At 42.2% G+C, this 27383-nt stretch overlaps 1 protein-coding gene across 2 annotated transcripts in view; it reads left to right on the top strand.

Annotated features, from left to right (window-relative positions):
• Positions 1 to 26062, top strand: part of fhip1aa (FHF complex subunit HOOK interacting protein 1Aa) — a 48894-nt gene extending 22832 nt beyond the window's left edge. Inside the window, exons 3-14 of one of the 2 annotated variants that reach the window (XM_060917123.1) lie at positions 148 to 346; positions 478 to 895; positions 2977 to 3260; positions 3850 to 4008; positions 4547 to 4633; positions 4852 to 5019; positions 10055 to 10134; positions 10592 to 10791; positions 13486 to 14358; positions 19564 to 19742; positions 22842 to 22962; positions 23100 to 26062. In XM_060917123.1, the coding sequence (XP_060773106.1) occupies positions 242 to 346; positions 478 to 895; positions 2977 to 3260; positions 3850 to 4008; positions 4547 to 4633; positions 4852 to 5019; positions 10055 to 10134; positions 10592 to 10791; positions 13486 to 14358; positions 19564 to 19742; positions 22842 to 22962; positions 23100 to 23272 (2847 nt within the window). In that variant the 5' untranslated portion in view covers positions 148 to 241 and the 3' untranslated portion in view covers positions 23273 to 26062. Of the gene's footprint in view, positions 1 to 144; positions 347 to 477; positions 896 to 2976; positions 3261 to 3849; positions 4009 to 4546; positions 4634 to 4851; positions 5020 to 10054; positions 10135 to 10591; positions 10792 to 13485; positions 14359 to 19563; positions 19743 to 22841; positions 22963 to 23099 lie in introns of both variants that reach the window. The other variant, XM_060917121.1, reaches the window with a different exon arrangement.
• The last annotated feature ends 1321 nt before the right edge of the window (positions 26063 to 27383 follow it).

The raw sequence follows: 27383 nt of genomic DNA, 5'->3' as shown, positions 1-27383 counted from the left end.
CAAACTTTTGACTGTTACTTTAAATGTAAATATGGAAGTCAGTAAATCAATAATGCATCATAAAATAGAGAATGAATATCCTCTCTCTCTCTCTCTCTCTCTCTCTCTCTCTCTCTCTCTCCTTTATTTCACTTTGTCTCCTAGTAGCTTCATGATCAACCCATGACCAGGATGCAGTGAGGGGGGACGACCCCACTCTTTTCTCGCATTGCGGTTTAACCCACGCTGAGATGTCGCAGTAATGGCGTCTGCCGTGGCCGATAGGAGTCAAGGAAACCAGTCACTGGTCCTGAAAGGCGTCGACCCTGAAACATGCATGATTGTGTTCAAGAACCACTGGGCTCAGGTGTTTTTAGGAGTTTAGACACTATTGTTTGCTGAACAATGATCATTTTGAACCGTGTGGAAACATTGCATCATGTGTATGTACACAGAGACACGTCTATAGATAGAAAAATGTTTGTTTCTGCTCATCAGGTGGTTAAGATCCTGGAGAAACATGACCCTTTACGCAGCGGTGGAGGTCACAGCCCTGGGGTCAGAGTTCACACGTTCAGAGGTCATGGTCTCCGTCACAAGACAATCCCACTGGACGAGGCGAGCGCGGTGCAGAACTACGTAGAGCACATGCTGTTGCTCCTGATGGAAGAAGAGAACGGAGTGGGCGGAGCCATGGGTCCCATCCTGGAGTTCGTCATCATGGAGAATGTGATGGAGCGACTGTTCGTGTGGAGCCTGCGGCGAGATTTCACCGACCAATCAAAGCTCGAGCAGCTCAAGATGTACGAGATGCTGATTGGTCAGGCCAAGCAGCCACTGTTGCATCACAAGCCGATTCTGAAGCCGCTGATGATGCTGCTCTCGTCCTGCTCAGGAACAGCAACGGGTCAAATGGGTGAGGTTCAGAAGTAAATGCATTGGTACTCGTTTTGTCTTTTTATTCATTTCGACTATTTTTTTTGTCTTTGTTTCAGTCTTTTACTCTCTTGTTCTCATTCCTCTCCCTGTGTTTCTGTTCAGTCTTTTGTTGTTTTTTGCTTTTGGTCTTTCTGCAATTCATTGCAGTGTTCAGTCAATTTTTGTGTGTGTGTGTGGGGGGGGGGTGGTGTTTGTCATTCTATCTTTGTGTTTGCCTTTTGTTCTCTCTCTTTCTGTCTGTCTTTATTATATGTTGTATTTTTTTCTTGTTTTCATTGCGCATAATGAATATCATGTATTCTTTTCAAATTGTGTGTGTTGTTCTTGTTGTCTTCACTGATGATATTACATCACGTGGCATTTAGCAGACGCTCTTATCCAGAGCGACGTACAATGAGTGCAAAAGCCAGGTACATGAAGTACTGAACTTCAGGACAAGAAAGTTCTAGTGCCAGCTGAACAAGTGACAGCCATACCTAGTGTAATGTACTGTTGAAATACTAATACTCAAACAGCCAAGCAAATAAACCAACCAGATAAAGTATAACAAAATAAAGAACTCAAAACGGCTAACCCCAGGCTAGACGGTACACAGCCTGGGTTGGTCAAGGCTGAAACGCAGTTACACAGTGGGCAGGGAAGAAGGGGAGAGGTGCAGCCTGAAGAGGTGAGTCTTCAGTCTGTGCTTGAAGGTGGTCAGTGAGTTGGCAGTTCTGACCTCAGTGGGAAGGTCATTCCACCAACGGGGAACCAGGACAGACGGTAGTTGAGTAGAGAGGAGTAGGGGCCAGGCAACCAGTAGTAGTGGAGTGTAGGGATCTGGCTCTGGAGGTATGCTGGCCCAAACCCCTTGAGAGCCTGGTAAGCTAGCACCAATGTCTTAAATTTGATGCAAGCTGCGATTGGTAGCCAGTGCAGGTTGGCAAGCAGAGGGGTGACATGGGAAGAACGAGGGAGGTTGTAGATCAGGAGAGCTGTAGCATTCTGGATGAGCTGCAGGGTTCTGATAGCAGAAGCTGGAAGGCCAGCAAAGAGAGAGTTGCAGTAGTCCAGGCGGGAGAGGATCAGTGCTTGGACCAGGAGCTGGGTAGGGTAGGTGGTAAGAAAAGGGCGGATCCTTTGGATGTTGTTGAGGAGGAATCTACACATCTGGGTCACTGCACCGATGTTCGCTGAGGAGGAGAGTTTGTCATCGAACATGACCCCTAGGTTCTTTGCACTGGGCGAAGGAGACCTAGAGATGTCCCCCATAGAGATGACAATGTCCAGGGGTGGAGAGGATGGAACAGGAATGTAGATTATCTCTGTCTTGCCTGGGTTGAGCTTTAGGTGATGGCTGTCCATCCAGCTCTGGATGTCACACAGGCAAGCAGAGATGTGAGCGGAGATCTGGGTGTTAGAAGGAGCAGAGATCTGTGTGTCAGAATATTAAAATTACAGAATACAACCCTGTGCCAAAGAATGTTCGATTTACTACAATTTTATGCTTCAGTACGGTCCATCCATCCATCTTCTACTGCTTATCCGGGTCACGGGGGTAGCAGCCTAAGCAGAGCAGCCCAGACTTCCCTCTCCCCGGCCACCTCCACCAGCTCTTCCAGGAGAATACCGAGGCGCTCCCAGGCCAGCCGAGAGATGTAATCTCTCCAGCGTGTCCTGGGTCTGCCCTGGGGTCTCCTCCCGGTGGGGCATGCCCAGAAAACCTCCTTTGGGAGGCGTCCAGGGGGTATCCTAACAAGGTGCCCAAACCACCTCAACTGACTCCTTTCGATGTGGAGGAGCAGCGGTTCTACTCCGAGTCTCTCCCGAATGACCAAGCTTCAGTACGGTCAAATTCTCAAATCTGATTGGTCAGAACGTTTGGCTTGGACAGAAGTTCCAGCTGTAACAGGAACATTTAATTATATTTTTGTGCTTGTTCTAATATGTTACTGTTTCTATAGTAACAGCTGATTGACACGGACTTGTAATTCATTTCAGTCAGAGCTTTCGGGCAGAGGTAGGTGTTGTATTGCACTGAATGAATGTTGATTGCAGTTTTTTCTTCTCTCTGAGCAGCAGGTGTTCCAGCTTCCTCCATGGTGGAGCATGAGCTCGTCCTTCTCCTCCATCAGCTGTGCTGTGTTGTGTCCAGTGATCCCTCCATCCTTGAGCTGTTCTTCCACTCCAGTGAGGATCAGGGAGCTGCTAACTTCCTGCTCTTTTCCCTCCTTGTTCCCTTCATCCACAGAGACGGAACGATGGGACAGCAGGCACGAGACGCCCTGCTCCTAATCATGACCCTGAGCAATGACAACCAGCGAGTGGCCACACACATAGCACACAACACCTTCTTCTGTCCGGTATCTCTTTTTCTTTTACCACAACACCTTTTGTCTGGTATCTCCTTTTTCTTTTACCACAACACCTTCTTCTGTCTGGTATTTCTCACTTTACAACATCATCATCATCTTCTGTCTGGTATCTCTTTCTCTTCACCACAGTGCCTGCTTATTCTGGTATCTCTTTCACTTTACCACAACATCTTCATCAGTCTAGTATCTCTTCACTGTGACATCACTATCATAACTTTTTTTCTTTCCCCTTCTGACCAGTATATCTTCTTTTCCTCGTTACTTTCTTCCATCCGGTATCTATCTCTACAACACAACACGTTCTTCTGTCCTGGATTTATCTCTTTACAAAAGCTTCTTGTCACCAGTATCTATCCATTTACGAGAACACTTTGCATAAAGTATGGTAGCTCTCTTTCTGCAATCCCTTCTTTCTGCCCAGTATTTCTTATTTTTACTGTAACGCTTTCTATTGTCTGGTATCTGTCACTTTACTTCATTATTACTTTTTTCTTTCTTTTTCATGAAATTGGTGGTTAATCTGTCTTTTTTTTTCTTTTTTTTTTCCCCCCTTCCCCCTTTCTTTCTTTGTGTTTAGGTGTTGGCTACAGGTCTGAGTGGTCTGTACTCATCTCTGCCCATGAGGCTGGAGGTGTCCAGTGAAGACTGGCACTGCATCCAGAAGGACGAGTGGCAGCAGGAGCCTGCACTCGTTCACTTCCTAAACTCACTCGAGTTCTGTAATGCTGTCATGCAGGTGAGAGCAATGAGGTAAAAACGACATGGTCAATGACGCAAGCAGGTGAATTTAATGAGGATGTTTTCTGTTCGTTATAGCTAACGACCTGTAGTGATTTCACTTCCACAATATAATTATACCTGTGTATATCTCATCTCATCTCATTATCTCTAGCCGCTTTATCCTTCTACAGGGTCGCAGGCAAGCTGGAGCCTATCCCAGCTGACTACGGGCGAAAGGCGGGGTACACCCTGGACAAGTCGCCAGGTCATCACAGGGCTGACACACAGACACAGACAACCATTCACACCTAGGGTCAATTTAGAGTCACCAGTTAACCTAACCTGCATGTCTTTGGACTGTGGAGGAAACCGGAGCACCCGGAGGAAACCCACGTGGACACGGGGAGAACATGCAAACTCCACACAGAAAGGCCCTCGCCGGCCACGGGACTCGAACCCAGGACCTTCTTGCTGTGAGGCGACAGCGCTAACCACTACACCACCGTGCCGCCACCTGTGTATATAATTTTTTTTTTTTTTTTTTTTTCCTGCAGGTGGCTCATCCGTCCATCAGAGATCAGCTGGTTGGCTACATCATCAATGGCTTTCTGATTCCTGTTTTAGGACCTGCGCTGCATAAAGTGAGTGGTGCTTCAATATGTTGTAGTTTTTCTGAAATGTCTGTCAGGGTGATTAATATGAGACGTACTTCTGGGACTAAGAATGTGTAAAAGTGGACGGAGTTACTGTTTGCCTGAGTACACTGTCCAGTAATGATCGTGTAATGTACGATAAAATGATACAGATATAGCATACATGTCTTTGCTGTATACAAATGCAAGTGTGTGTGTGTGTCTAGCTGACTCTAGAGGAAGTAATGACCACCACAGCGTATCTGGATCTGTTCCTAAGGGCCGTCACTGAACCTGCACTGCTACACACCTTCCTTACCTTCATCCTCCTCCATCGCCATGACAACGTGCACATCCTGGACACGCTCGTCAGCCGTATCAACACGCCCTTCCAGGTGCTCACATATAGTTACCGGTGTTCAGAAAGAGTACAAAACAAACTGACGAGTAAAACTCCTCAAGTACAAGGAATGAAGTCATCTGGTGAAAAACTACTTGAGTAAAACTTTTTTGATAGTTACGTGTAACACAGCTCATCTGTAAAATCTTCTATATCTGAAGAATTATTCTGTAAAATGCTATAACCTGACCAAATGAGCTGTGCTGAAGTGAACACCACCTCTTTCACCAACAGTACAGGAGCAAAGGTAATGTTAGCTGGCTAGCTATCTTGGCCAAATGCTGTATGGCTTGCTAGGTTCATTAGCTAGCTCATGTTAATCCATACATGTTTCTCGCTACATAGTTTGTCACTGCACTTGGATATTTTTAACGCAACAGGCAATCACGATCTTAAGTTTAACATCAAGATTTCAACCTGCAAAACGCCAACAGGTCAGGCTTGCTAGTCTAGGTCACTCAGCTAGCTAATGATTTACCTGGACATGTTTCGTTTTGTTAAAGGAGAACCTGATAAATTGAGCCAGGGATATTTTATTTTTGATTGGCAAAAAAATATATATATCGTATTTTAATTGGCCTTTTTTTTAAAAATCTGTAATGGTGATCAAAACAAATGTAAAGCTGAGTATTTTATATTTAAAAAAACCCTTGACTCTGAGAAGTGCCGCTACAGTGAATCATGCACTTGAATACTGTAAGAAGAGGACATGTAGTTCTTTACTTTCCAACCCTGATAATTGCACACGTTATTCACGCAAAGAACGACAACTTTCCCATTAATTATAGCGTGTGTAATTATCATGGGTGGAAACTAACGAACTACATGAGGCAGAGAATTATTTTTATTATTATTATTTTTTACTTTTTTTTCCGTTTCAGCAGATGCTAGCTAACTATTTCGTTCCTATCTGATTTTTTTTTCTGTGTAACTAAAGCATGCCAGGTTTCCTGTTTATTCCTACTGCTTAAAGCGTCCTTTTTTTCTTTTTTTTTTTTTTAAAGATGCTGGTGGTGTGCAGTTATAAATATATACTAGTGCATCTCAAAAAATTAGAATATTGTGAAAAAGTTGAATATTTTCCATCAGTTATTTAAGAAAGTGAAAATGTTATATATTATAGACTCATTACACATAAACTAAAATGTTTTCAAGCATTTTTCTATTTTAATTTTAATCAGTATGGCATACAGTAAAAACTCATCTCAAAATATTAGAATATTTCATTTCGAGTTTGAGTAAGCTCCGGTTTCCCCCACAGTCCAAAGACATGCAGGTTAGGTTAACTGGTAACTCTAAATTGACCGTAGGTGTGAATGTGAGTGTGAATGGTTGTCTGTGTCTATTGCCGCTTTTCCACTACAAACGCGGCTGAGCCGTGCCGTGCTGAGTCGAGCTGAGCGGGGCTGTTGGAGTTGCATTTCGACTACAACCGCGCTGAACCGTGCTGGCTGGAAGTGGGTGGACACATTGGGTGGAGTTAGCGAAAGTGGGTGGACGTCACGTGATGTCGTTAAGCAGCGCAAACAGTGACATCAGTGACAGTGGCGGAACAAGTCAGAGCCGGGCCGGGGGCGGGGCAAATGACCGGGCCCTTTATTAAAGCTTATCATAACATCATTTTAGGCTACAAAATGTCCGCAACTGCGGTGTTTACCAATTTCAACACTACCGGGTGCAACTATGTTATTTAGTACATCAAGTCCTTCAAATGAACATGTAACTCAGAAACAAAAAAACATTAGGATACTGTACATGGCTCATAATAAAACATCAATAGCCTATACTGCGCACATTATTTGAAGGGCATACGAATGAGCGCTCAGAGGTTGCAACGGTGACAGGAAGAGTCAGAAATAAAAGGAGGGCGGTGCAAACCTCACTGAATGCACTGTGTTTACCAATTTCAACACTACGGGGTGCAACTATGTTATTTTGTACATTAAGTCCTTCAAACGAACATGTAACTCAGAAACAAAAAAACAGGTGACATACTGTACATGGCTCATAATAAAACATCAATAGCCTACTGCGCGCATTATTTGAAGGGCATACGACGAGCCTTGCGCTCCGCGAACTCGTCCACGATGCTCTGTATGTCACTGATTCAGTGAGCTTTTAAGCGGCAGTCTCACGACCCGGAGAGTAAACAATAAACATGGAGGACATGGAGTCGTTAGTGTTGCTGGTCTTGGTGCTGTGGCTTGTTGTCACCGACAACGCCAACAGATACTGGCAAGAGCGTATAGATGAGGCGAGACGCATAAGGCTTCAGAAATTCTCGTAATTCGTAATTATTCTCCTTCCGGGTTTGCGGTGTTTACAGATCCCAGCGTGCTCGCGGGGCGTGTGTGGGCATGTGAGGACACTCCTCCTCACCAATCAGTGCACAGGGGAGTGTCTCCTCACGCCCCCAGCCTCACTCGGCACGGCTTGGCTCGCTTCAGCCCCACTCCAAAACGGTGCGAGTTTTAGGGGCTAAGCAGGGCTGAAACGAGCTGAGTCGTGCTGGTTTTTGGTAGTCGAAACGCAAGCCGTGTCGGGCTGAAGTGAGCTGAAGCGAGCTGAAAAAGGGTAGTGGAAAAGGGCCATATGTGTCAGCCCTGTGATGACCTGGCGACTTGTCCAGGGTGTACCCCGCCTTTCGCCCGTAGTCAGCTGGGATAGGCTCCAGCTTGCCTGCGACCCTGTAGAAGGATAAAGCGGCTAGAGATAATGAGATGAGATGAGTTTGAGTAAAAGAGTATGAACACAGTGTATCTCTCGGTCTAGTTCAGTACACACAACCACAATCATGGGGAAGACTGCTGACTTGACTGTTGTCCAGAAGATGATCACTGATGCCCTCCACAAGGAGGGTAAGCCACAAAAGGTCATTGCTGAAAAGGGTGGCTGGAAAAGGTGCACAAGCAACAGGGATGGCCGCAGTCTTGAGAGGATTGTCAAGAGAAGTCGATTCAAAAACTTGGGAGAGCTTCACAAGGAGTGGACTGAGGCTGGTGTCAGTGTATCAAGACCCATCACGAACAGACATCTTCAAGAAAGGGCATACAACTTTTGCATTCCTAATATCAAGCTACTCCTGAGCCAATGTCAGAAGTGTCTTATCTGGGCTAAGGAGAGAAAGAAATGGACTGTTGCTCAGTGGTCCAAAGTCCTCTTTTCAGATGAAAGTACATTTTGCATTTCATTTGGAAATCATGGTTCTAGAGTCTGGAGGAAGAGTGGAGAGGCACAGAATCCAAGGTGTTTAAAGCCCAGTGTGAAGTTTCCACAGTCTGTGATGATTTGGGGTGCCATGTCATCTGCTGGTGTTGGTCCACTGTATTTTATCAAGTCCAAAGTCAACACAGCCATCTACCAGGAGATTTTAGAGCACTTCATTGCTTCCATCTGCTGACGAGCTTTTTGGAGATGCTGATTTCCTTGTCCAGCAGGACTTGGCACCTACCCACAGTGCCAAAACTACTACCAAATGGTTTGCTGACCATGATATTACTGTGTTTGATTGGCCAGCCAACTTGCCTGACCTGAACCCCATAGAGAATCTATGGGGTATTGTCAAGAGGAAGATGAGAAACACCCGACCCAAAAATACAGATACGCTGAAGGCCACTATCAAAGCAACCTGGGCTTCAATAACACCTCAGCAGTGCCACAGACTGATCACCTCCATGCCACACCGCATTGATACAGTAATTCATGGTAAAGGAGCCCCAACCAAGTATTGAGTGTATAAATGAATATACTTTTCAGAAGTTGGACATTTCTGTATTGTAAATCCTTTTTTTGATTGATCTTAGGGAATATTCTAATAATTTGAGATACTGGATTTCTGATTTTCATGAGCTATAAGCCATAATCATCAAAATTAAAACAAAAAAGCCTTTAAATATTTCACTTTACATGTAATGAATATAGAATATATGAAAGTTTACCTTTTTGAATTTAAATTATGAAAAAAAAGGAACTTTTTCATGGTATTCAAATTTTTTGAGATGCACTAGTATGTAAATCACACTTCTGCAACAACATAACATTTCACTCATGAGGCGTCCCAAATCTGCAAAAACGTACCTACTAAATGTAATTAATGTGACATAATTAAATATGACCTCCTCCTGTAAATGAGTCTCGATCAGTGTATAATTCAAAATAAGTACAGTTTCACAGACTCGCACTCAAGGGTGTGGGCTGGGGAGATGGACCACCCACTTGTGATTAGAGGGTGTTAACTTTTTTTTTTCAATAAAAATGTAATGACGTAGATAAGTAACAAACGGTTGACTCTACGTCCGCATTGGCCTTGCAAAGTTTAGGGTTATTTTAACCAGTAGGTGGCACTCTTGAGCCATAAAAATGGTAGTTTTGTCACAGCATTGACACGTCATCACAATACAGATATATAATTTTGTTTACAGATCAAAAAACACATTTAAGTATACAGTAATTCTTTAAGAATGGACACATTGAGGGACTTTTTGTTTCTTACCTTGGTGGAAACAAGATTCTTGAAAAAGATGTCTTTGTTTTGAAATAGAAAGAAAGAAAGAAAGAAAGAAAGCACAACTTTATTCATCACACACTTGTGAAATTTCCTCTCTGCATTTAACCCATCTGAAGCAGTGAACACACACATGCACACACGTGTGAGCAATGAGCACACACACACCCAAGAGCAGTGGGCAGCCATGCTAACAGCGCCCGGGGAGCAGTTGGGAGTTAGGTGCCTCGCTCAAGGGCACCTCGGCCCAAGGCCGTCCCATATTAACCTAACCGCATGTCTTTGGACTGTGGGGGAAACCAGAGCGCCCGGAGGAAACTCACGGGGAGAACATGCAAACTCCACACTGGAAGGCCCCCACCGGCCGCTGGGTTCGAACTCAGAACCTTCTTGCTGTGAGGTGATAGTGCTAACCACTACACCACCGTGCCGCCCACAGTGCTTAAAGTGTTTTAATTATCTGATCAGGAAGATAGACTGGTTATGAGGACATATAAAATTTGTGTGTGGGTTTTTTTTTTTTTAGTTGGGTACCGTGTCTCTTGCTCTCTTCCGCACTCTGATTGGTCTGTACTGCGAGGACGTCATGCTTCAGCTCATATTCAAGTAAGTACTTTTTCTTCTTTTTAAAAAAAATATATATCTGAGACGTTTGTTTTTTCACAGCCATTTTGGTTTTTTTGAGTATCCTTACTTCAAGTCCTGAACCAGCTTCCTTTTCTTTGGAAGTTAAGAACATATGTCCTCTGTAGTGAAGAGGGTGTGTGGTTTGGGACACGTTCACACTGGCCTACTAATGTTGTTTATGTGGCCTGTATAGTGAACAGGGGGTGTGATTTGGGACCGGAAACACCGGATGGTGAGAGATTTGTGACCTGCGTGCTGTTTGGTTGTTTAGTGTCCACTAAGTTGAGTTCAAGTCCATATCTTTGAAGGAATCCAGGCAAATCTGTCAAGCGATAAAGATAAAAAGAATGGACATGAAACTTTTGTTTCAAAGTCCAGAAGTCTGTGTGCTCCGTTTTAAAATTGTAGACGGTGATTTGTGTGTGATATCTGGCAGGTATCTGATCCCGTGTAATCACATGATGCTGAGTCAGCGATGCATCCTGAACGAGAGAGATTTATATTCCGTTTCTGCAGCCAAATTCCTCGCCCTCACTCCATCCTGCTGCTCTCCAGACATCGTCGCTCCACCAATCCGACAGCTCGACTCCATCACCTGGTCAAAGGTTACTGATGAAAACCAATCAGGAAGTATGGGTAATGGAGTTTTTTTTTTTTGGGGGGGGATTAACTCATTTTTTTAATGTTTTTGCTCAGCATGAGAACACACTGAATCCATTTTAAATTTCATCTTTAATATTAAGATGGCATGATGGTGGTCGTTATATTTTTGAGTGTTATTCTCAGTGGTTATTGAAATACAATCCTTTTAATGACTTGGCAGCAGGCAGTAAATACAGCATTGTACTTTCTTTTATCTCTTGCTAGTGTTTTGGAACATGACCTTATACATCTTCCTCAAGAATTATGAGTAATATGAAATGTATTCTCTAAAGAGCAAAGTTTGTCTTGATAAAGTCCTGGGTTATGATTCCTTTTTTAATCAAATCTAAATGGGCCATTTCACAGTCAGGGTATACTTTTGGGCTCCACAATAGTCCAAAAATCAAACCTCAGATTTTTGTGTTTCTTTGCTGCCAAAAATGACCTTTTGAGATGGAAATGAACTGTGCAGAATTTCAGAGCTACAGGTCATATCATGCTGTGCAAAGGCAAACTACAATATCTGCACATTTTTGTGAAATTGAGTAATCACCTTTTATTGTGCCCCCCCCCCCCCCCCCCCCCCCCCCCCATGAGGCGAAAACCTAAAATGCCATTTATCTCAGTTCCGTGATTCTGCAGATACTGCAGTTTGCCTTTGCACAGCAGATAAACTGGGCGCGTTATTTGTGGTGAGAAGACGGCATATACATGGTGTTTCTAAAACCGACCAGTCCACAAGCGTAAGATATACAAAGCAGAAAAACTGTTTAAATGGATGTGACGTATGCTAAGTACAAATTTTTAAGTGCATACCATGCAGAGATTTTTTTTTTTTACACAATGGTAACTGTAATAACAACTGAAGTGGTGACCACAATCCTTGTGGTTTTCCAGAGAGGACACTTTTTTTTTTTTTTTGGACAGATTCTCTTTTCAACCACATGTGAAGCTCTGCTGCAAGCGTGTCTCACATCAGTTTCAAGTCCTGCTTTTACTGTGGGGGAGTATTCTGCTTCCAAAGAGCAAATATTCTCTTAAATCATTTACAGCCTCAACATATGACGAATGTTTTATGGAGAGGGCTTTTTTATTTTTGATGGACAAAGAATCCTGTCGGAGGCACTTGGTTTACAAAAAAGTGTAACTTCCACTTAAATCTCTTTTGATTGTGAATGAAAGTACTGCATACGTCCCAAAGTAAAACGGAGTTAGTAATTTAAAAAAAAATGCAATTCTGAATGTAAAATCTAGAGTGTAATAAATAAAGTAGAATTAAATGAAATGAAACTGAGCCCACATTTGACTCCTGAACATATAAGAACTTGTAAGAGACGTTAGTGCTGTATGTCGGGCTGGTGTGTCCCTGTAGAGTAGGGTATAAGAAACTCCAATCTATAAATACTGGATCTAGTTGCAGGAGTCCGTTGGTGGTGTTCAAAAAGACAACCATGATTATGAAACAGCCTGTGTATAATGAATTAATTTCTAAAGGTATATTTAAATAATATTGGCTGGCTTTTTTTCGTGGTATATCAGATATATTCTGATAGATATATCTGATATACCATGAAAAAAACCTTATTATTCTACATTCCTTTCAGGTGTTCAACGCATTTTTCTCTTTCACAATTCTCTCAAAATCTTCTGTATTTAACGACGCAAACCTGGCGGCCATGTTTGTTTGCAAATTGTCACAGTCGCTTGCTAGCACGGAAGTTTTACATCTCCGTGTGACGTCATGTTGTCTTGACAACCATGCAATATCGTAAACCATATTCAGCGCTCATTCTCCATTGGGTAGAGTGACGTAATACACGTAGAAAGATGCTTACAATATTGCATGCTGTCAAACCAAATAAAATGAAACCTGCGTATGTACATACTGATGTAGAACTGTGGTTACTCAAACCACAATTCCTCAGTGCACGTTTTTCATTTTAAACAACATTTACATCATTTGCTCTCGTTTGCTTTTCCACCCTGTGATCATGTGGGCGAGAACAAGGCTTCAGTGACGTGCACTCTCTCTCTCTCTCTCTCTCTCTGGCCTTTTCCACAAATCACATGATGCTGATTAGAACGACATGACTGAACTGATTAGGATCTGATTTTATCCTGAAAATATTGACACGGAGCCGGAAAAGGGGATAAAAATATTAGTGTTGAAGTCTGTTCCCAACAATGAAGTCATTATTTAGAAATGAACCACAGTGATGAGATTTAGCAAAAATCCAGCTATGAACTGAAGGAGATCTGGAAAAGGGTTTCGAGGGATGTGGAATAAAAGGCATGTTGGTCATTTTGATAAAAAGGAATGCAAAAATGTTTTCGTTGTATTTTTTGGAAGTCAGGGAATACAAACTTTTGCACTCAGTTGTATTTCTCTACTGTGAATAATTTTAACAGGATTTTATTCTCAGGGTATTTCCCTGGCCTATTATTAGAGCATTATTTAAGATACTTAAAATGTATCTGAAGTACAGCTTACCCAGAATGCCTTGCGATTGGATTTCTTCATCACAACAGTGAGGGAAATCTGTAAACGTTTATATATGAGAACCGAATTTGAGCGGCAGTGATCTTTTTATACATTGTACAACAAAATATTTTTAATGTTGAGGATTCTGAAGTTATTTAAAGATTATTGAAATGAAGCTAATATTATATTATTATTTCCGATTTCAGAAACGGAGGTATGTTCCTCGGAGCAGGATGATTCCAGTCACTCGTGTGTGATTGGCTCAGAGGTTCACCTGGACGTCAGTTACCTGCATTACCTGTATGACGCACGTAACGGTATCGGCAGCTGCATGCGGGCGTGTCGCGTCTGGTCCGCTCCTTATGACGGTGTGACCCCGCCTCCTGAGGACAAATCTCGCTCTCGTGTGACCTCGCAAGCTCTTCCCGATGTCACTTCCTCCTCCGGTGTTGAACTTGAGTGGGACGACAGCTATGACGCCGGGTCTGCACGAGCGCAGCAGGAAGAAGAAGAAAACCGAGCTGTCGCTGCAGCCCCAAACGAACCACCGCAGCACATCCAGGAACTCCGAAAGACGGCCACTCTGCTCATCAACGGCTCCTACGTGGAAGAGTCTGAATTTCAGAACGACGTCATGGTGTATGATCTGGTGGCGCAGAAGGACGCCAGCGAGTCCACTGATAGAAAGCGAATCGTTTCCAGTCCCATCACAGATGAGGCATGTGGAGAAAAAAAGGAAGATTCTGATGAAAAATCAGAAATCCAAAACGGTTCTATGCAACCAAACACGGGGAAACAAAATGGCGGCCAGATCGAAGCAGAACAGAACTCGCACGACCATCACGCAGACAAAGACGACAACTTGGCGACGGAGTACGAGGACTTGATCCGCACTCTGGTTGTCGAAGCGAAAAGTCCGACAAGGACACAACAAGAGTTGAGAAGTTCCATAATGGAGGAAGAGGACGACGTGGACTTCAGCTCGTTTTCAGCTGAGCTGCCAGAAGCGGAGAAATCTCCATCGCCGTTTAGGACTAAACCTCACAGCGGGAGCGTGAATCACGCCGTTCCTTTTACAGGTGAGACCACGGCTACATCTCAAATCGCACCACTTTTAAGTTAATATCGTAGATTGTTTGCACGTGTAAGTGTTAGTTTATCAGTCAGGAATTCAGCAGTATGTGCTGTTATACATGCTTCTGATTGGTCCTCATCAATGCAGGTGCTTTTTATTGGAGAAACCAAAAAGGATGCTGTAGTTAACTACAAGATAATAAAGATACTACAGTATTAGCTATTCACCTGCACTTGGAGAACCATTTTGAAGGCGTTTCGAAAATAGTAATACTGATAATTAAAGGTTAAAACCAATTTCCAAGGCTAATCACATAGCATTTCTACATGCGGTCATGTTTTAGTTTTGAGATTTAAGTTTTAGAAAAATGGAAAAAGTAGTTCACCGAGATATTATACTCACCAGCTACTTTATGAGAAACCGCCATTCATCTGTCCAACTGTTTGATGCGGTTCTCTAATCAGCCGATCCCTCGACAGCAGCACAATGCATCAAATCACGCAGACACAAATCAAGAGCTTCAGTTAATGTTCACTTCAAACATCAGAACGGGAAAAATTGCGATCTCAAAGTGTGACTTTCTTTCACTGGGGCATGGGTGTTGGTTTGAGCCAGATGGACTGGTTTGAGTATTTCAGAAACTGCTGATCTCCTGGGGTTTTCACACACAGCAGTCTCTAGAGTTTACACAGAATGGTGCGAAAAACAAAAAACAAACACCGAGTGCGTGACAATTCTGTGGGTGGAAACAAACGCCTTGTTGATAAGAGAGCTCAGAGGAAAATGGGCAGGGGGAGGTTTCCCAAGAACATTGCCCTTTACAGCTAAAAAGAGAGTTGAGAGACTCTTCAGCGAAAGCGTCATCTCTGTACATGGTTTTCCCGAACTCACTCGTAAGAAAGAGTCGTAATAACAATGTTACAAAGAGCTTCTTTGCAGTGTGCGTCCCTGATATAGGCACTGGTAGTGGCTAAATCCAGTCAGAGGTCACATGACTTTTTTTTTTTTTTAAACCAAAAAACAATGAAATAGGCAGCACAGTGGTGTAGTGGTTAGCACTGTCGCCTCACAGCAAGAAGGTCCGGGTTCGAGCCCCGTGGCCGGCGAGGGCTTTTCTGTGTGGAGTTTGCATGTTCTCCCCGTGTCCGCGTGGGTTTCCTCCGGGTGCTCCGGTTTCCCCCACAGTCCAAAGACATGCAGGTTAGGTTAACTGGTGACTCTAAATTGAGCGTAGGTGTGAATGTGAGTGTGAATGGTTGTCTGTGTCTATGTGTCAGCCCTGTGATGACCTGGTGACTTGTCCAGGGTGTACCCCGCCTTTCGCCCGTAGTCAGCTGGGATAGGCTCCAGCTTGCCTGCGACCCTGTAGGACAGGATAAAGCGGCTAGAGATAATGAGATGAGATGAGACAATGAAATAATAATGTCTAAAATATTGTATTGTCATTAAGTATTACATATATAAAGTGGTAATTAATAATTGAAACTATTTTACATTTTTGGGCAACTTTTTTTTTTAAAAATTCAAGCGCTTTTTTTAATTAAATGAATAAATATTCACACACAAGAATGAGCAAATAATAAACTAAATAATTAAGCAAATGTGTTCCCAATGCTTGCTCATTTCACTGTTACCCAAACATGCAGTCAGGATTATTTCGACTGTTATCCACAATGGCAGTGTTCTCCCTTGTATGTGCAGAGAGAGGTTTTGATCTGAGTGTACCTAAGGACATTGAATTAAGGAGGTCAATTAAACCTCCTTAGGCACACACACATCAAAACCCCTCTCTCTCGTGCACACACACTGTTAGAGGTGCAGAAATGTCTCATTTATGACACTAAATGAGAATCACTTGCCTAATGGAGTTAAATGTGACGATATCAACATGACGTTACGTAATTCCAGACGCATTGAAAGTCATATTTTTTATATTTATTTAATAACTAACTTGATGTACTTTCAGTGTACAAGAAAAATAACTGAACACCGGCAGCAGATTCAACATCAGTTTCCCCCACTGATTGACTGTGAGAGTCCCTCGGAGGCGCATATGCATTCTGTGCATTCGGCTGTGAGCGAGACGCTCTTTGTTTTGAATGAGTGGTTCGGGTCTCTCGTAAATTCAGAGCAAACTAAAGGACTACTTGGGTTACGACGATGTTTGGGGAAAACCACGTTAGCTTGACAATGGATCTTAGGAGGTAATTGAAGACACTCTTGGCCTTAAGAGGCTTTTGGGAAACCTACCTCAGATTGGTTTGAGCTGCCAGGAAGGTTATAGTAACTCGTATAATCACTCTTTACAACCGTGGTGAACGGAAAAGCATCTCAGCATGCAACAGCAGAAGAACACATTGGGTTCGACTCCTGCAGCTGAGAACAGGGACCTTAGAATCAAGAACAAGTTCCTGTTAAAGTGGCCGGTGAGTATACATATGTAGAAAGTACAACCCCGATTCCAAAAAAGTTGGGACAAAGTACAAATTGTAAATAAAAATGGAATGCAATGATGTGGAAGTTTCAAAATTCCATATTTTATTCAGAATCGAACATAGATGACATATCAAATGTTTAAACTGAGAAAATGTATCATTTAAAGAGAAAAATTAGGTGATTTTTTTTAAATTTCATGACAACACATCTCAAAAAAGTTGGGACAAGGCCATGTTTACCACTGAGAGACATCCCCTTTTCTCTTTACAACAGTCTGTAAACGTCTGGGGACTGAGGAGACAAGCTGCTCAAGTTTAGGGATAGGAATGTTAACCCATTCTTGTCTAATGTAGGATTCTAGTTGCTCAACTGTCTTAGGTCTTTTTTGTCGTATCTTCCGTTTTATGATGCGCCAGATGTTTTCTATGGGTGAAAGATCTGGACTGCAGGCTGGCCAGTTCAGTACCCGGACCCTTCTTCTACGCAGCCATGATGCTGTAATTGATGCAGTATGTGGTTTGGCATTGTCATGTTGGAAAATGCAAGGTCTTCCCTGAAAGAGACGTCGTCTGGATGGGAGCATATGTTGCTCTAGAACCTGGATATACCTTTCAGCATTGATGGTGTCTTTCCAGATGTGTAAGCTGCCCATGCCACACGCACTAATGCAACCCCATACCATCAGAGATGCAGGCTTCTGAACTGAGCGCTGATAACAACTTGGGTCGTCCTTCTCCCCTTTAGTCCGAATGACACGGCGTCCCTGATTTCCATAAAGAACTTCAAATTTTGATTCGTCTGACCACAGAACAGTTTTCCACTTTGCCACAGTCCATTTTAAATGAGCCTTGGCCCAGAGAAGACGTCTGCGCTTCTGGATCATGTTTAGATACGGCTTCTTCTTTGAACTATAGGGTTTTAGCTGGCAACGGCGGATGGCACGGTGAATTGTGTTCATAGATAATGTTCTCTGGAAATATTCCTGAGCCCATTTTGTGATTTCCAATACAGAAGCATGCCTGTATGTGATGCAGTGCCGTCTAAGGGCCCGAAGATCACGGGCACCCAGTATGGTTTTCCGGCCTTGACCCTTACACACAGAGATTCTTCCAGATTCTCTGAATCTTTTGATGATGATATGCACTGTAGATGATGATGATACGTTCAAACTCTTTGCAATTTTACACTGTCAAACTCCTTTCTGATATTGCTCCACTATTTGTCGGAGCAGAATTAGGGGGATTGGTGATCCTCTTCCCATCTTTACTTCTGAGAGCCGCTGCCACTCCAAGATGCTCTTTTTATACCCAGTCATGTTAATGACCTATTGCCAATTGACCTAATGAGTTGCAATTTGGTCCTCCAGCTGTTCCTTTTTTGTACCTTTAACTTTTCCAGCCTCTTATTGCCCCTGTCCCAACTTTTTTGAGATGTGTTGCTGTCATGAAATTTCAAATGAGCCAGTATTTGGCATGACATTTCAAAATAGAGCCCTGCACTCCCGCGGGAGTCCCGCGGGACCCGACGCGAAGCAGTGCGGCCCGGGACAAATTTTGAAAGCTCATTGCGGGCGGGAGGGGGAGTGCACAATGCGGGCGGGAGAGGTGATAAGCTGCAGTCACGCTAACTAAAAACGTGTTTAAAATAAAATTTATAAATTATTAATTTATGTCTATCATATATAATTTGTGCTGGATATTTTATTTGGCATTAATAAAAACATTTTAAAATGCCTAAATTTGCGGATGTGGTCTAATCTCGTGTATGTTTCCGATTCCTTTCCGCTCTTCCGTGTTTGAGATCTCCGATCATGGCAGAAGAGCAGAGCTCCTCTAGTGAAGCTCACAGTGCTTCAGAAGTAAGTTCTGCTTTAAAAAGAGGTACATTTACCGTTAAGTCAAAAGTATTAGTCCTAAGTATTAAAAAGTATTAACTAGTATTAAAAAGGACTGTGTATCGCACAGATTGCTCAATTTAAAGCTAGAAATAGACAGTGTATAATCTGAGGAGCTGGTTGTGGTTGCGCAGCACTTCATACGAGAGGAGAATGAAATTGCGGTTGGAATCATAACGCCACAGACTCGGAAGTGGGAGTGCGAGTGCGCAAAGCGAGAGCTGTCAATCAAAGTGAGAGCTGTCAATCATGAGCGCATGCAGCGCTCAACTTGGAATGTGTCAGCAGAATGTCAGAGTCTAAACAATAAACTCACACTAAATGAAGGATCGGTCAGTGGAGAGCTCAGCTAAGCTCAGCATGTTTAATTCCCCAAGCCAATGACAAGAACTTTCGTGAGAAATAACGCGAACGTCTGTATCATGCAGGATTTGCGGGCAGGAGCGGGACAAAATATGGCAGGCGGGAGCGGGACTGAAAATCATAATTCTTTGCGGGAGCGGGACTGCACAATGCGGGAGCGGGACTGAAAATTCTGTCCTGCGCAGACCTCTATTTCAAAATGTCTCACTTTCGACATTTGATATGTTGTCTATGTTCTATTGTGAATACAATATCAGTTTTTGAGATTTGTAAATTATTGCATTCCGTTTTTATTTACAATTTGTACTTTGTCCCAACTTTTTTGGAATCGGGGTTGTAGGTATAAAAACTTTTTTTTTTTTTTTTTTAAATCCATCACAGATGATCAAGAACAATTTATACACTGTGTTAATTATCCATGGTGTAATAAAGTGCTGAGCTGCAAACGAAATTTATCCTCTTCCCCTGAATGTAGTGGACTAACAGGGAAATGTTGTTGTGTGAAATGTGTTGTAGGCCCGTTTGTCAGCGTGCTGCTCTCTCGACTTGAGAACATGCTGGAAAACTCTCTGCACGTCAACCTTCTGTTAACAGGAATCATCTCTCAGCTCGCTACTTATCCACAGCCACTGCTGCGCTCCTTCCTGTTAAACACCAACATGGTGTTCCAGCCCAGCGTTCGCTCACTGTACCAGGTAGCACCTTCACGAACATCCTCGTCCAGACACCAACTCACGACCGAGCAGAACATCAGACTTCTAGCATTCTCTTTATTTGTTCCGGAGAAACTCGAAACGCCACAAACGCTTTTATTCATAGACCTTCTATGAAAATCAGTGTGATTTTGTCAAGTTTTCTTTCTTTGTTTCATGTCCACACAAGTTTTTTTTTTCTCTCTCGTTCTTTCCTCTTTTTAAACATTTGTCCATATTTCTTTCATTTCTTCCGAAACATGGTGTTTGTCTCGCTGTAACTACAGCAATGCTGATTTTACACCAAACTTGCTCCTCCTCATCCATAATGTATTGCAGCGCAACCTGTAAACATCTCATCTCATCTCATTATCTCTAGCCGCTTTATCCTTCTACAGGGTCGCAGGCAAGCTGGAGCCTATCCCAGCTGACTACGGGCGAAAGGCGGGGTACACCCTGGACAAGTCGCCAGGTCATCACAGGGCTGACACATAGACACAGACAACCATTCACACTCACATTCACACCTACGCTCAATTTAGAGTCACCAGTTAACCTAACCTGCATGTCTTTGGACTGTGGGGGAAACCGGAGCACCCGGAGGAAACCCACGCGGACACGGGGAGAACATGCAAACTCCACACAGAAAGGCCCTCGCCGGCCCCGGGGCTCGAACCCAGGACCTTCTTGCTGTGAGGCGACAGCGCTAACCACTACACCACCGTGCCGCCCGACCTGTAAACATGTAAATCCAATAAATCAGCAGCTGCTCGAACACACACACACACACCGCCCCCCCGCCCCCCCCCCCCCCCCCAAATTATGTTGTGGCTGTGCCCTCCAAGTTACGATTGGAGTCCTTTGACTATTTATAAGGAAGAAAAGGAGAGAGTAGTGTGAATAAACAGCCTGCTACACGCCTTTTGTTTTCCTTTATTAAATCCCGCTGCGGCCCTTCATCCCGGCGGCATCCCTTTGTACTGTAGATTGGTAGCACCCATTTGCACCAAAACCGATGCAAATTAGCCTGGCCCTGACGTCACCGATTGCCTCCGCTTTCTGGGATTTTCCTTACTTGGCTTATGCAGAACTGCAAAACCCGTCACTTTTAGTAGACAAGCTGATTTATGAATATTCTGTGGACTAATTAACCCGTTGCTGTGGCAACTGCCTAGACATGTCTGGTCTCCTTGGGTACTCGTGCCAAAGTGGGGACCCTGTGATAGCAAGGCTATGACAGTATCGCTACACTTGGATCTGACTGATAACTCATGTCCTGTCCGGATGGCTAGATGGCGTTCACAAGGCGTACAAGCAGTTTTGGGCGCCCAAAAACTTGATGCTGCTCTAGATCTACATGAATTCACTTGCTGCCCTGACCAAACCCATGGTAAGAGGCTGTTATCCTCTCAACGATACTAAGTAGACGTAATTACGTTATAGTATCATTGGTTCTATTTCATATAGAAAAACATACATGGACGAAATGTACTTTAATAGAGACATTAAACTTAGCTTTACGCCACCAAAATTTGCCTCTCAAAATGCGGGAAATAGTGTTTTAGAGGGTTAAAAATTCCAAAATTTCCCAGGGGGGCATGCCCCTCCAATCCAAAACTTCCTGCCGCCACCTCTGCACACACACACACACACACACACACACACCAGAAGGCAGAGAGGAGCCGAAGGTGGATCAGACCAAATAATTGCGTCATTTTTCTGCAGGATTTGATTTGAAACTCAGTCGGGGTTAAAGGTCCGACTCGGACGAAAGCAGACATGTAGGATTGGGATGATGGAGCTCCAAGTCTTGACTGTCTATCTCGCGCTCAGTTCAGTGCTTTAAACGAGGAACATGTCCTGTAGGAAAGTGTACTGAGCTGAAGGTGATGGAGGAACACCGCCAGCTGCGTTTCTGATCAAATCCTGCAGAATAACAACACGACTGTTTGGTCTGATCCGCCTTCGGCTTCTCTCCGCCTTCTTGTGTGCGTGTGCGCAAAGGAAATATTGTTATAAACAGCGTGAAATATTTATAAAACCCAATGGAAGCTAAAGTGTGTGAAGGTCTGACGTTCTCCGTTAATTATTGATGTGAAGGCGGATACGGGATTTTTACACTTCTACACTTTCTTCACTCTGTCAGTACTTTTTCTTTCATCTCTCCCTCCTTCCTTATTTCTTGACATTTTTGCAGATTAACCTTCCTTCCTTCCTTCCTTCCTTCCTTCCTTCCTTCCTTCCTTCCTTCCTTCCTTCCACTTCTGTCCTACTGTCCATTTCTTTTTCTTAATTTCTGCTCACCTTAATTCCTTCTTTTTTCTTGTGTATTTTTTTCTTTGCTTTGAGTTTTTTTCTCTTAAATTCCTATTATTAACTTAAAATCTTATTTCATCCACTATTTTTCTTTTTTTCTTTCATCCTTTCACAACTTTCCCTTTCTGTACATTTTTCTACTTCCTTCCCATCTTTCCACTCTCTTCTTCCGTTTTCTTCTTCTTTCTTTACATTGATTTTCTTTTTATCTTAAAAACCTTGATGAAATGGTTTTTTTTCTTTTTTGTTTCACCTTCCAGTCTCTTTTCCCCCTTTCCTTTCTTCATTTTTACATTTTACTTTCTTTGCTTCCAATCCTTTTCTTCAATCAGTCTTTTTTTTTTTTTTTTTTTTTTTTTAATCCTTTTCTGTCTTGCACCTGATCTTCCGTCACACTGTACAGGACTTGACATGTTTTTTCCCCACATGTGCCTCGAGATAAAAAATTTAGGAGCGCTGAGAGAACTTTAGGGGAGCAATCAAAAAGCATCAGATGTGTTTTATCTTAAGCAAGACCCTCGTATCCCTTTATTATTTCTGCTTCAAACTGTATTTATTTAATAATCATGCAATTACAGTATTTATACTTGAAACTGCATATGTGCATCTAAATGTACAGTAGCTTACATTTGACACACATCAATTTTTAGTCCCAAATGCTTGCAGTGTCGAGCCCCTGCTGTAGATGAATAAAAAGGCCAGCCCACTGTGAATGTGACAGCACTTCGTCCTATACTTTCTTCCATGTCGCATCTTTTCATGCGTGTTTTGGTTTCATCTCTGCAGGTCTTGGCCTCGGTGAAGAATCAGATCGAGCAGCTGGCAGCGAGGCAGAAGGACTTTCCTGAACAACTTCTAGCAGCGCAGCAGTGTCTCCTGGCCCGAGAGAGTTCGCTCATAGTGCAAGGTTCAGCACTTTCCCTTTCTTTACACAAAAATGATAGAACAAACTATAAGGGATCATCATTGTATTGAGTCGTTTAGATAAACCATTTAAATTGACTAATAAATTGAACTGATTGCTCCTGAATGATTTCATGTCAGATTCGCAGAGTGCTGGAAAGAACGTGAAGAACCGATCAATCCAACCAAAGATTGTGGTTCCTCTGAACAGGACGGAGGTTTACGCCACCATCATCTTTACCGAGTTTCTTAAAGAACTGGCTGCCATCACACAGGAGCACTCCATCCTCTCGTATATCCCCATGGAGGAGTAGAGCTGAACTTAGAAAACACACACTCAGCAATATGAAGTCGGCATCTCTTCATCTCCTCTCCCAGGGCTCACCGTTTCTCCAAATCTCCAGTCCTGAGTCCGACAGTTAGTTTCCTGATATTTCAATCCATAAAGACCTTTAGAATCATCATCGACTCGTGTACTTGAGCTTGGTTTTATTTCTTGATTTGGACTTTTTTTCCACATTATTTAAAATTACAGATCTTCATTTCATCAAACCCCCCGACTCCTAAACGAGAAACATCTCCTCCATCTTCTTTCACCTCTGAAAGATCAATTGAAGAGTCGAGCTGCAGTTATTCATCATTTCAAGTCATTTTTAAAAAAATTTATTTGAAAACGTCCATCTCTAGAGACTTGCGAGACAAAAACGCCACTTCAGTCATGGATTCGTTTCCCTTTGGAGAAGCAGAACTGCGTGTTTTCTTCATCAACCCGCTATCTTGACATGTCGAACTCCACTAGATGCAGAACTGTACCTCGTAAATCTGTCTCTGGGGAACGCTGAAACTCTGAGGAGGAAATCGATGCCTATTAAATCATCTATCGTCTTCCAGTGAAGGAGTAGAGCTCCATGTTTTGTTTTACTCTTCACTTTATGAGTTCTCAAAAAAAAAAAGATTGGATGGATATACCTCATAATTAATAATTTAAATCATGGATTTATGTCCTGGATCATCTCCAGAAAAGCATTTTAGATGCTTGTCTTAAGGTTTCGATGCTCCTCAGTGACACACACATCTTTCCGGCTTTAAAGAATTCATCTGTTTTGACGATTTTTCCCAGAACTCTTAGCGATGTACAGGAATGTTGTATTTTCTGTGGTGTTTCGTGTTGTAGTGTTGCCTCAACAGGATGGAAAAATAACTGCGCAATAAGACTATAACAATGATTAGATGCACAACGATGGCTGTGATCACACTTTATAATCCATGCCCACCGAATATCCTTCAGCCAATCAGAAGATCAGGTCCAAGTTCTGTAAAGTTTGTCACGTCCGTGCCTTGTGTAGACGTTATCCAATCGAGGGATGTACGAATATGTCCAGTATATGTATATTTAATAACGGCAACAATATGAATCTTAGTTTTTATTTTAGGAAAGAATAAAAATTAGTGTTTTGTATTTATGTATCAAATTCAGTAGGCGAGAGGACTTAAATGCTTTTGTAGATACATTGCCATATTTTTTCCATGTGTCTTTTATCTGCGCAAATAATTTAATAATGATACGATCATAATATTTTATCAGATTTTTTTTAAACAAATGCTCCCATATTTTACAATGCAATATTTTTTTTTAAATGACTGTTATATTTAAGTTATTTTAGTCAGTAAAACAGTGCAATTTGGTGTAAATAAACAAAAATAAGAAGTCAGAACATATATATTTAATCAAGGAATAATTTTAAAGTAAAATACAACTAAGACACGTCACCATTAAAAAAAAAAATCTTTAAAATATCGTGATGTATCGTATATCTGTTCATCAGGACATGTTTAGTGTCGGTGCAGAAACTGATACGAATTAATAATGATATTTTATCTCTGATAGAAGTGCGGAAATGTAATATTTAGTAGTCAGCGTCATAAACTTTTTTTTTTTTTCCTCATTACTTTTATTTAATATTCTGAGATTGCACTTGGATGATATCCTGGACGACAAAGACTGTAGGATCGTGAAATGCTAATCAGTAATGGAAACATGCGGTTGGTTAGCGTGAAACACACGCGGTCATGCTAACCTCATGATTTAGAATTATTTAGGGAACTGAATTTGGCGCTGCTTGTGTCGCTATGCAAGATTACTTGTGCTAACTGACCTCTGTTGTGAGCTAATCGACCTCTGTTGTGAGCTAATCACATGGTCGGCTACAATTACACAAATGTCGTCATGCTCACAACAGGAAAAAAAGCTGATCATGCTAGCTGTTGGAGGAGGTTTGTGTTAACGTTCTCAGCACTTGTACATCAATACACTCCTTTCTTCATTGCATGATGATTAGCATTTGATTGGATGAGCGTTCTTCTGTTTTATGCTAGCAAACGAGGAGTGCTCCAGTCATCAGAAGGAAACTAATTACACAAAATGCTAGTACATGTGTAATGCTAACCAATCTCAGATACATACCATTTATGATTAGCATTTAGACTTGTACGACATGCAAATGAATGAATGAAGTTTAATAGGACTTAGTTAGCTAGTTAGTCAGGATTATACAGTACTAACTACTGAGTATGAGCTTATTTATGATTGCACATTTCTGGATGACTTGTGCCTTTAATACTGACTTTCTATTTCTTGCTTTCTGTAATTTTCAGTATCACAGAGGTCTAGTTTTATTCCAAAGATATTTATATGGGATTTAGAAATAGCAGGGGTATTTTTTAAAAGGCGGTTCTGCAGAAATAAATTATTTTCCCTGAATGATCCTCACGTGAATGTGTTTGAGTGGCGTGATCTGGGTGAAAGGTGTGTGTGTGTGAGAGAGAGAAACATGAAACCTGTAACTCTGAATAAATGTCTCATGCTTGTACATGTTTCTCTTGCGTGTAATAAGTCGAATTCTATTTATTCTATAATGTCAAATTTTATGATTTGTTAAACTACTTTTTCAATTATTTGTTTTTACAATATTTCTTTAAGCCTAATCGCTAGGTTAGATTTGATCTTTGACTTCCAGTGAAGGATAATAAATGTGCTCAAAGGTTGGCTTGTGTTTTGTATGTATTATGACTGATTGATTAAATGGTTCATGTAGCTCCAAAAACATCTTGTATCAGTAGCATGACCGTATGTACAGTTGACAAAGTCGTCCATTTAAAATTTTACGACTTCCTATACCATGAGTGTATGCTGTGCGCGTATACTTGTACAGTTAGGTCGATAAATATTTGGACAGAGACAACATTTTTCTATTTTTGGTTCTGTACATTACCACAATGAATTTTGAACAAAACAATTCAGATGCAGTTGAAGTTCAGACTTTCAGCTTTAATTCAGTGGGTTGAACAAAATGATTGCATAAAAATGTGAGGAACTAAAGCATTTTTTAAACACAATCCCTTCATTTCAGGGGCTCAAAAGTAATTGGACAAATTAAATAATTGTAAATAAAATGTTCATTTCTAATACTTGGTTGAAAACCCTTTGTTGGCAATGACTGCCTGAAGTCTTGAACTCATGGACATCACCAGATGCTGTGTTTCCTCCTTTTTAATGCTCTGCCAGGCCTTTACTGCAGCGGTTTTTAGTTGTCGTTTGTTTGTGGGCCTTTCTGTCTGAAGTTTAGTCTTTAACAAGTGAAATGCATGCTCAATTGGGTTGAGATCAGGTGACTGACTTGGCCATTCAAGAATATTCCACTTCTTTGCTTGAATAAACTCCTGGGTTGCTTTGGCTTTATGCTTTGGGTCATTGTCCATCTGTATTATGAAACGCCAACCAATCAGTTTGGCTGGATTTGAGCACACAGTATGTCTCTGAATACCTCAGAATTCATCCGGCTGCTTCTGTCCTGTCACATCATCAATAAACACTAGTGACCCAGTGCCACTGGCAGCCATGCATGCCCAAGCCATCACACTGCCTCCGCCGTGTTTTACAGATGATGTGGTATGCTTTGGATCATGAGCTGTACCACGCCTTTGCCATACTTTTTTCTTTCCATCATTCTGGTAGAGGTTGATCTTAGTTTCATCTGTCCAAAGAATGTTCTTCCAGAACTGTGCTGGCTTTTTTAGATGTTTTTAGCAAAGTCCAATCTAGCCTTTTTATTCTTGAGGCTTATGAGTGGCTTGCACCGTGCAGTGAACCCTCTGTATTTACTTTCATACAGTCTTCTCTTTATGGTAGATTTGGATATTGATACGCCTACCTCCTGGAGAGTGTTGCTCACTTGGTTGGCTGTTGTGAAGGGGTTTCTCTTCACCATGGAAATTATTCTGCGATCATCCACCACTGTTGTCTTCTGTGGGCGTCCAGGTCTTTTTGCATTGATGAGTTCACCAGTGCTTTCTTTCTTTCTCAGGATGTACCAAACTGTAGATTTTGCCACTCCTAATATTGTAGCAATTTCTCGGATGGGTTTT

The sequence above is a fragment of the Neoarius graeffei genome, chromosome 3, assembly GCF_027579695.1.
Source record: "Neoarius graeffei isolate fNeoGra1 chromosome 3, fNeoGra1.pri, whole genome shotgun sequence".
Classification (NCBI taxonomy): Eukaryota; Metazoa; Chordata; class Actinopteri; order Siluriformes; family Ariidae; genus Neoarius; species Neoarius graeffei.
Note: the sequence above shows the minus strand (reverse complement) of the source record. Positions and strands in the feature narration are given on the sequence as shown.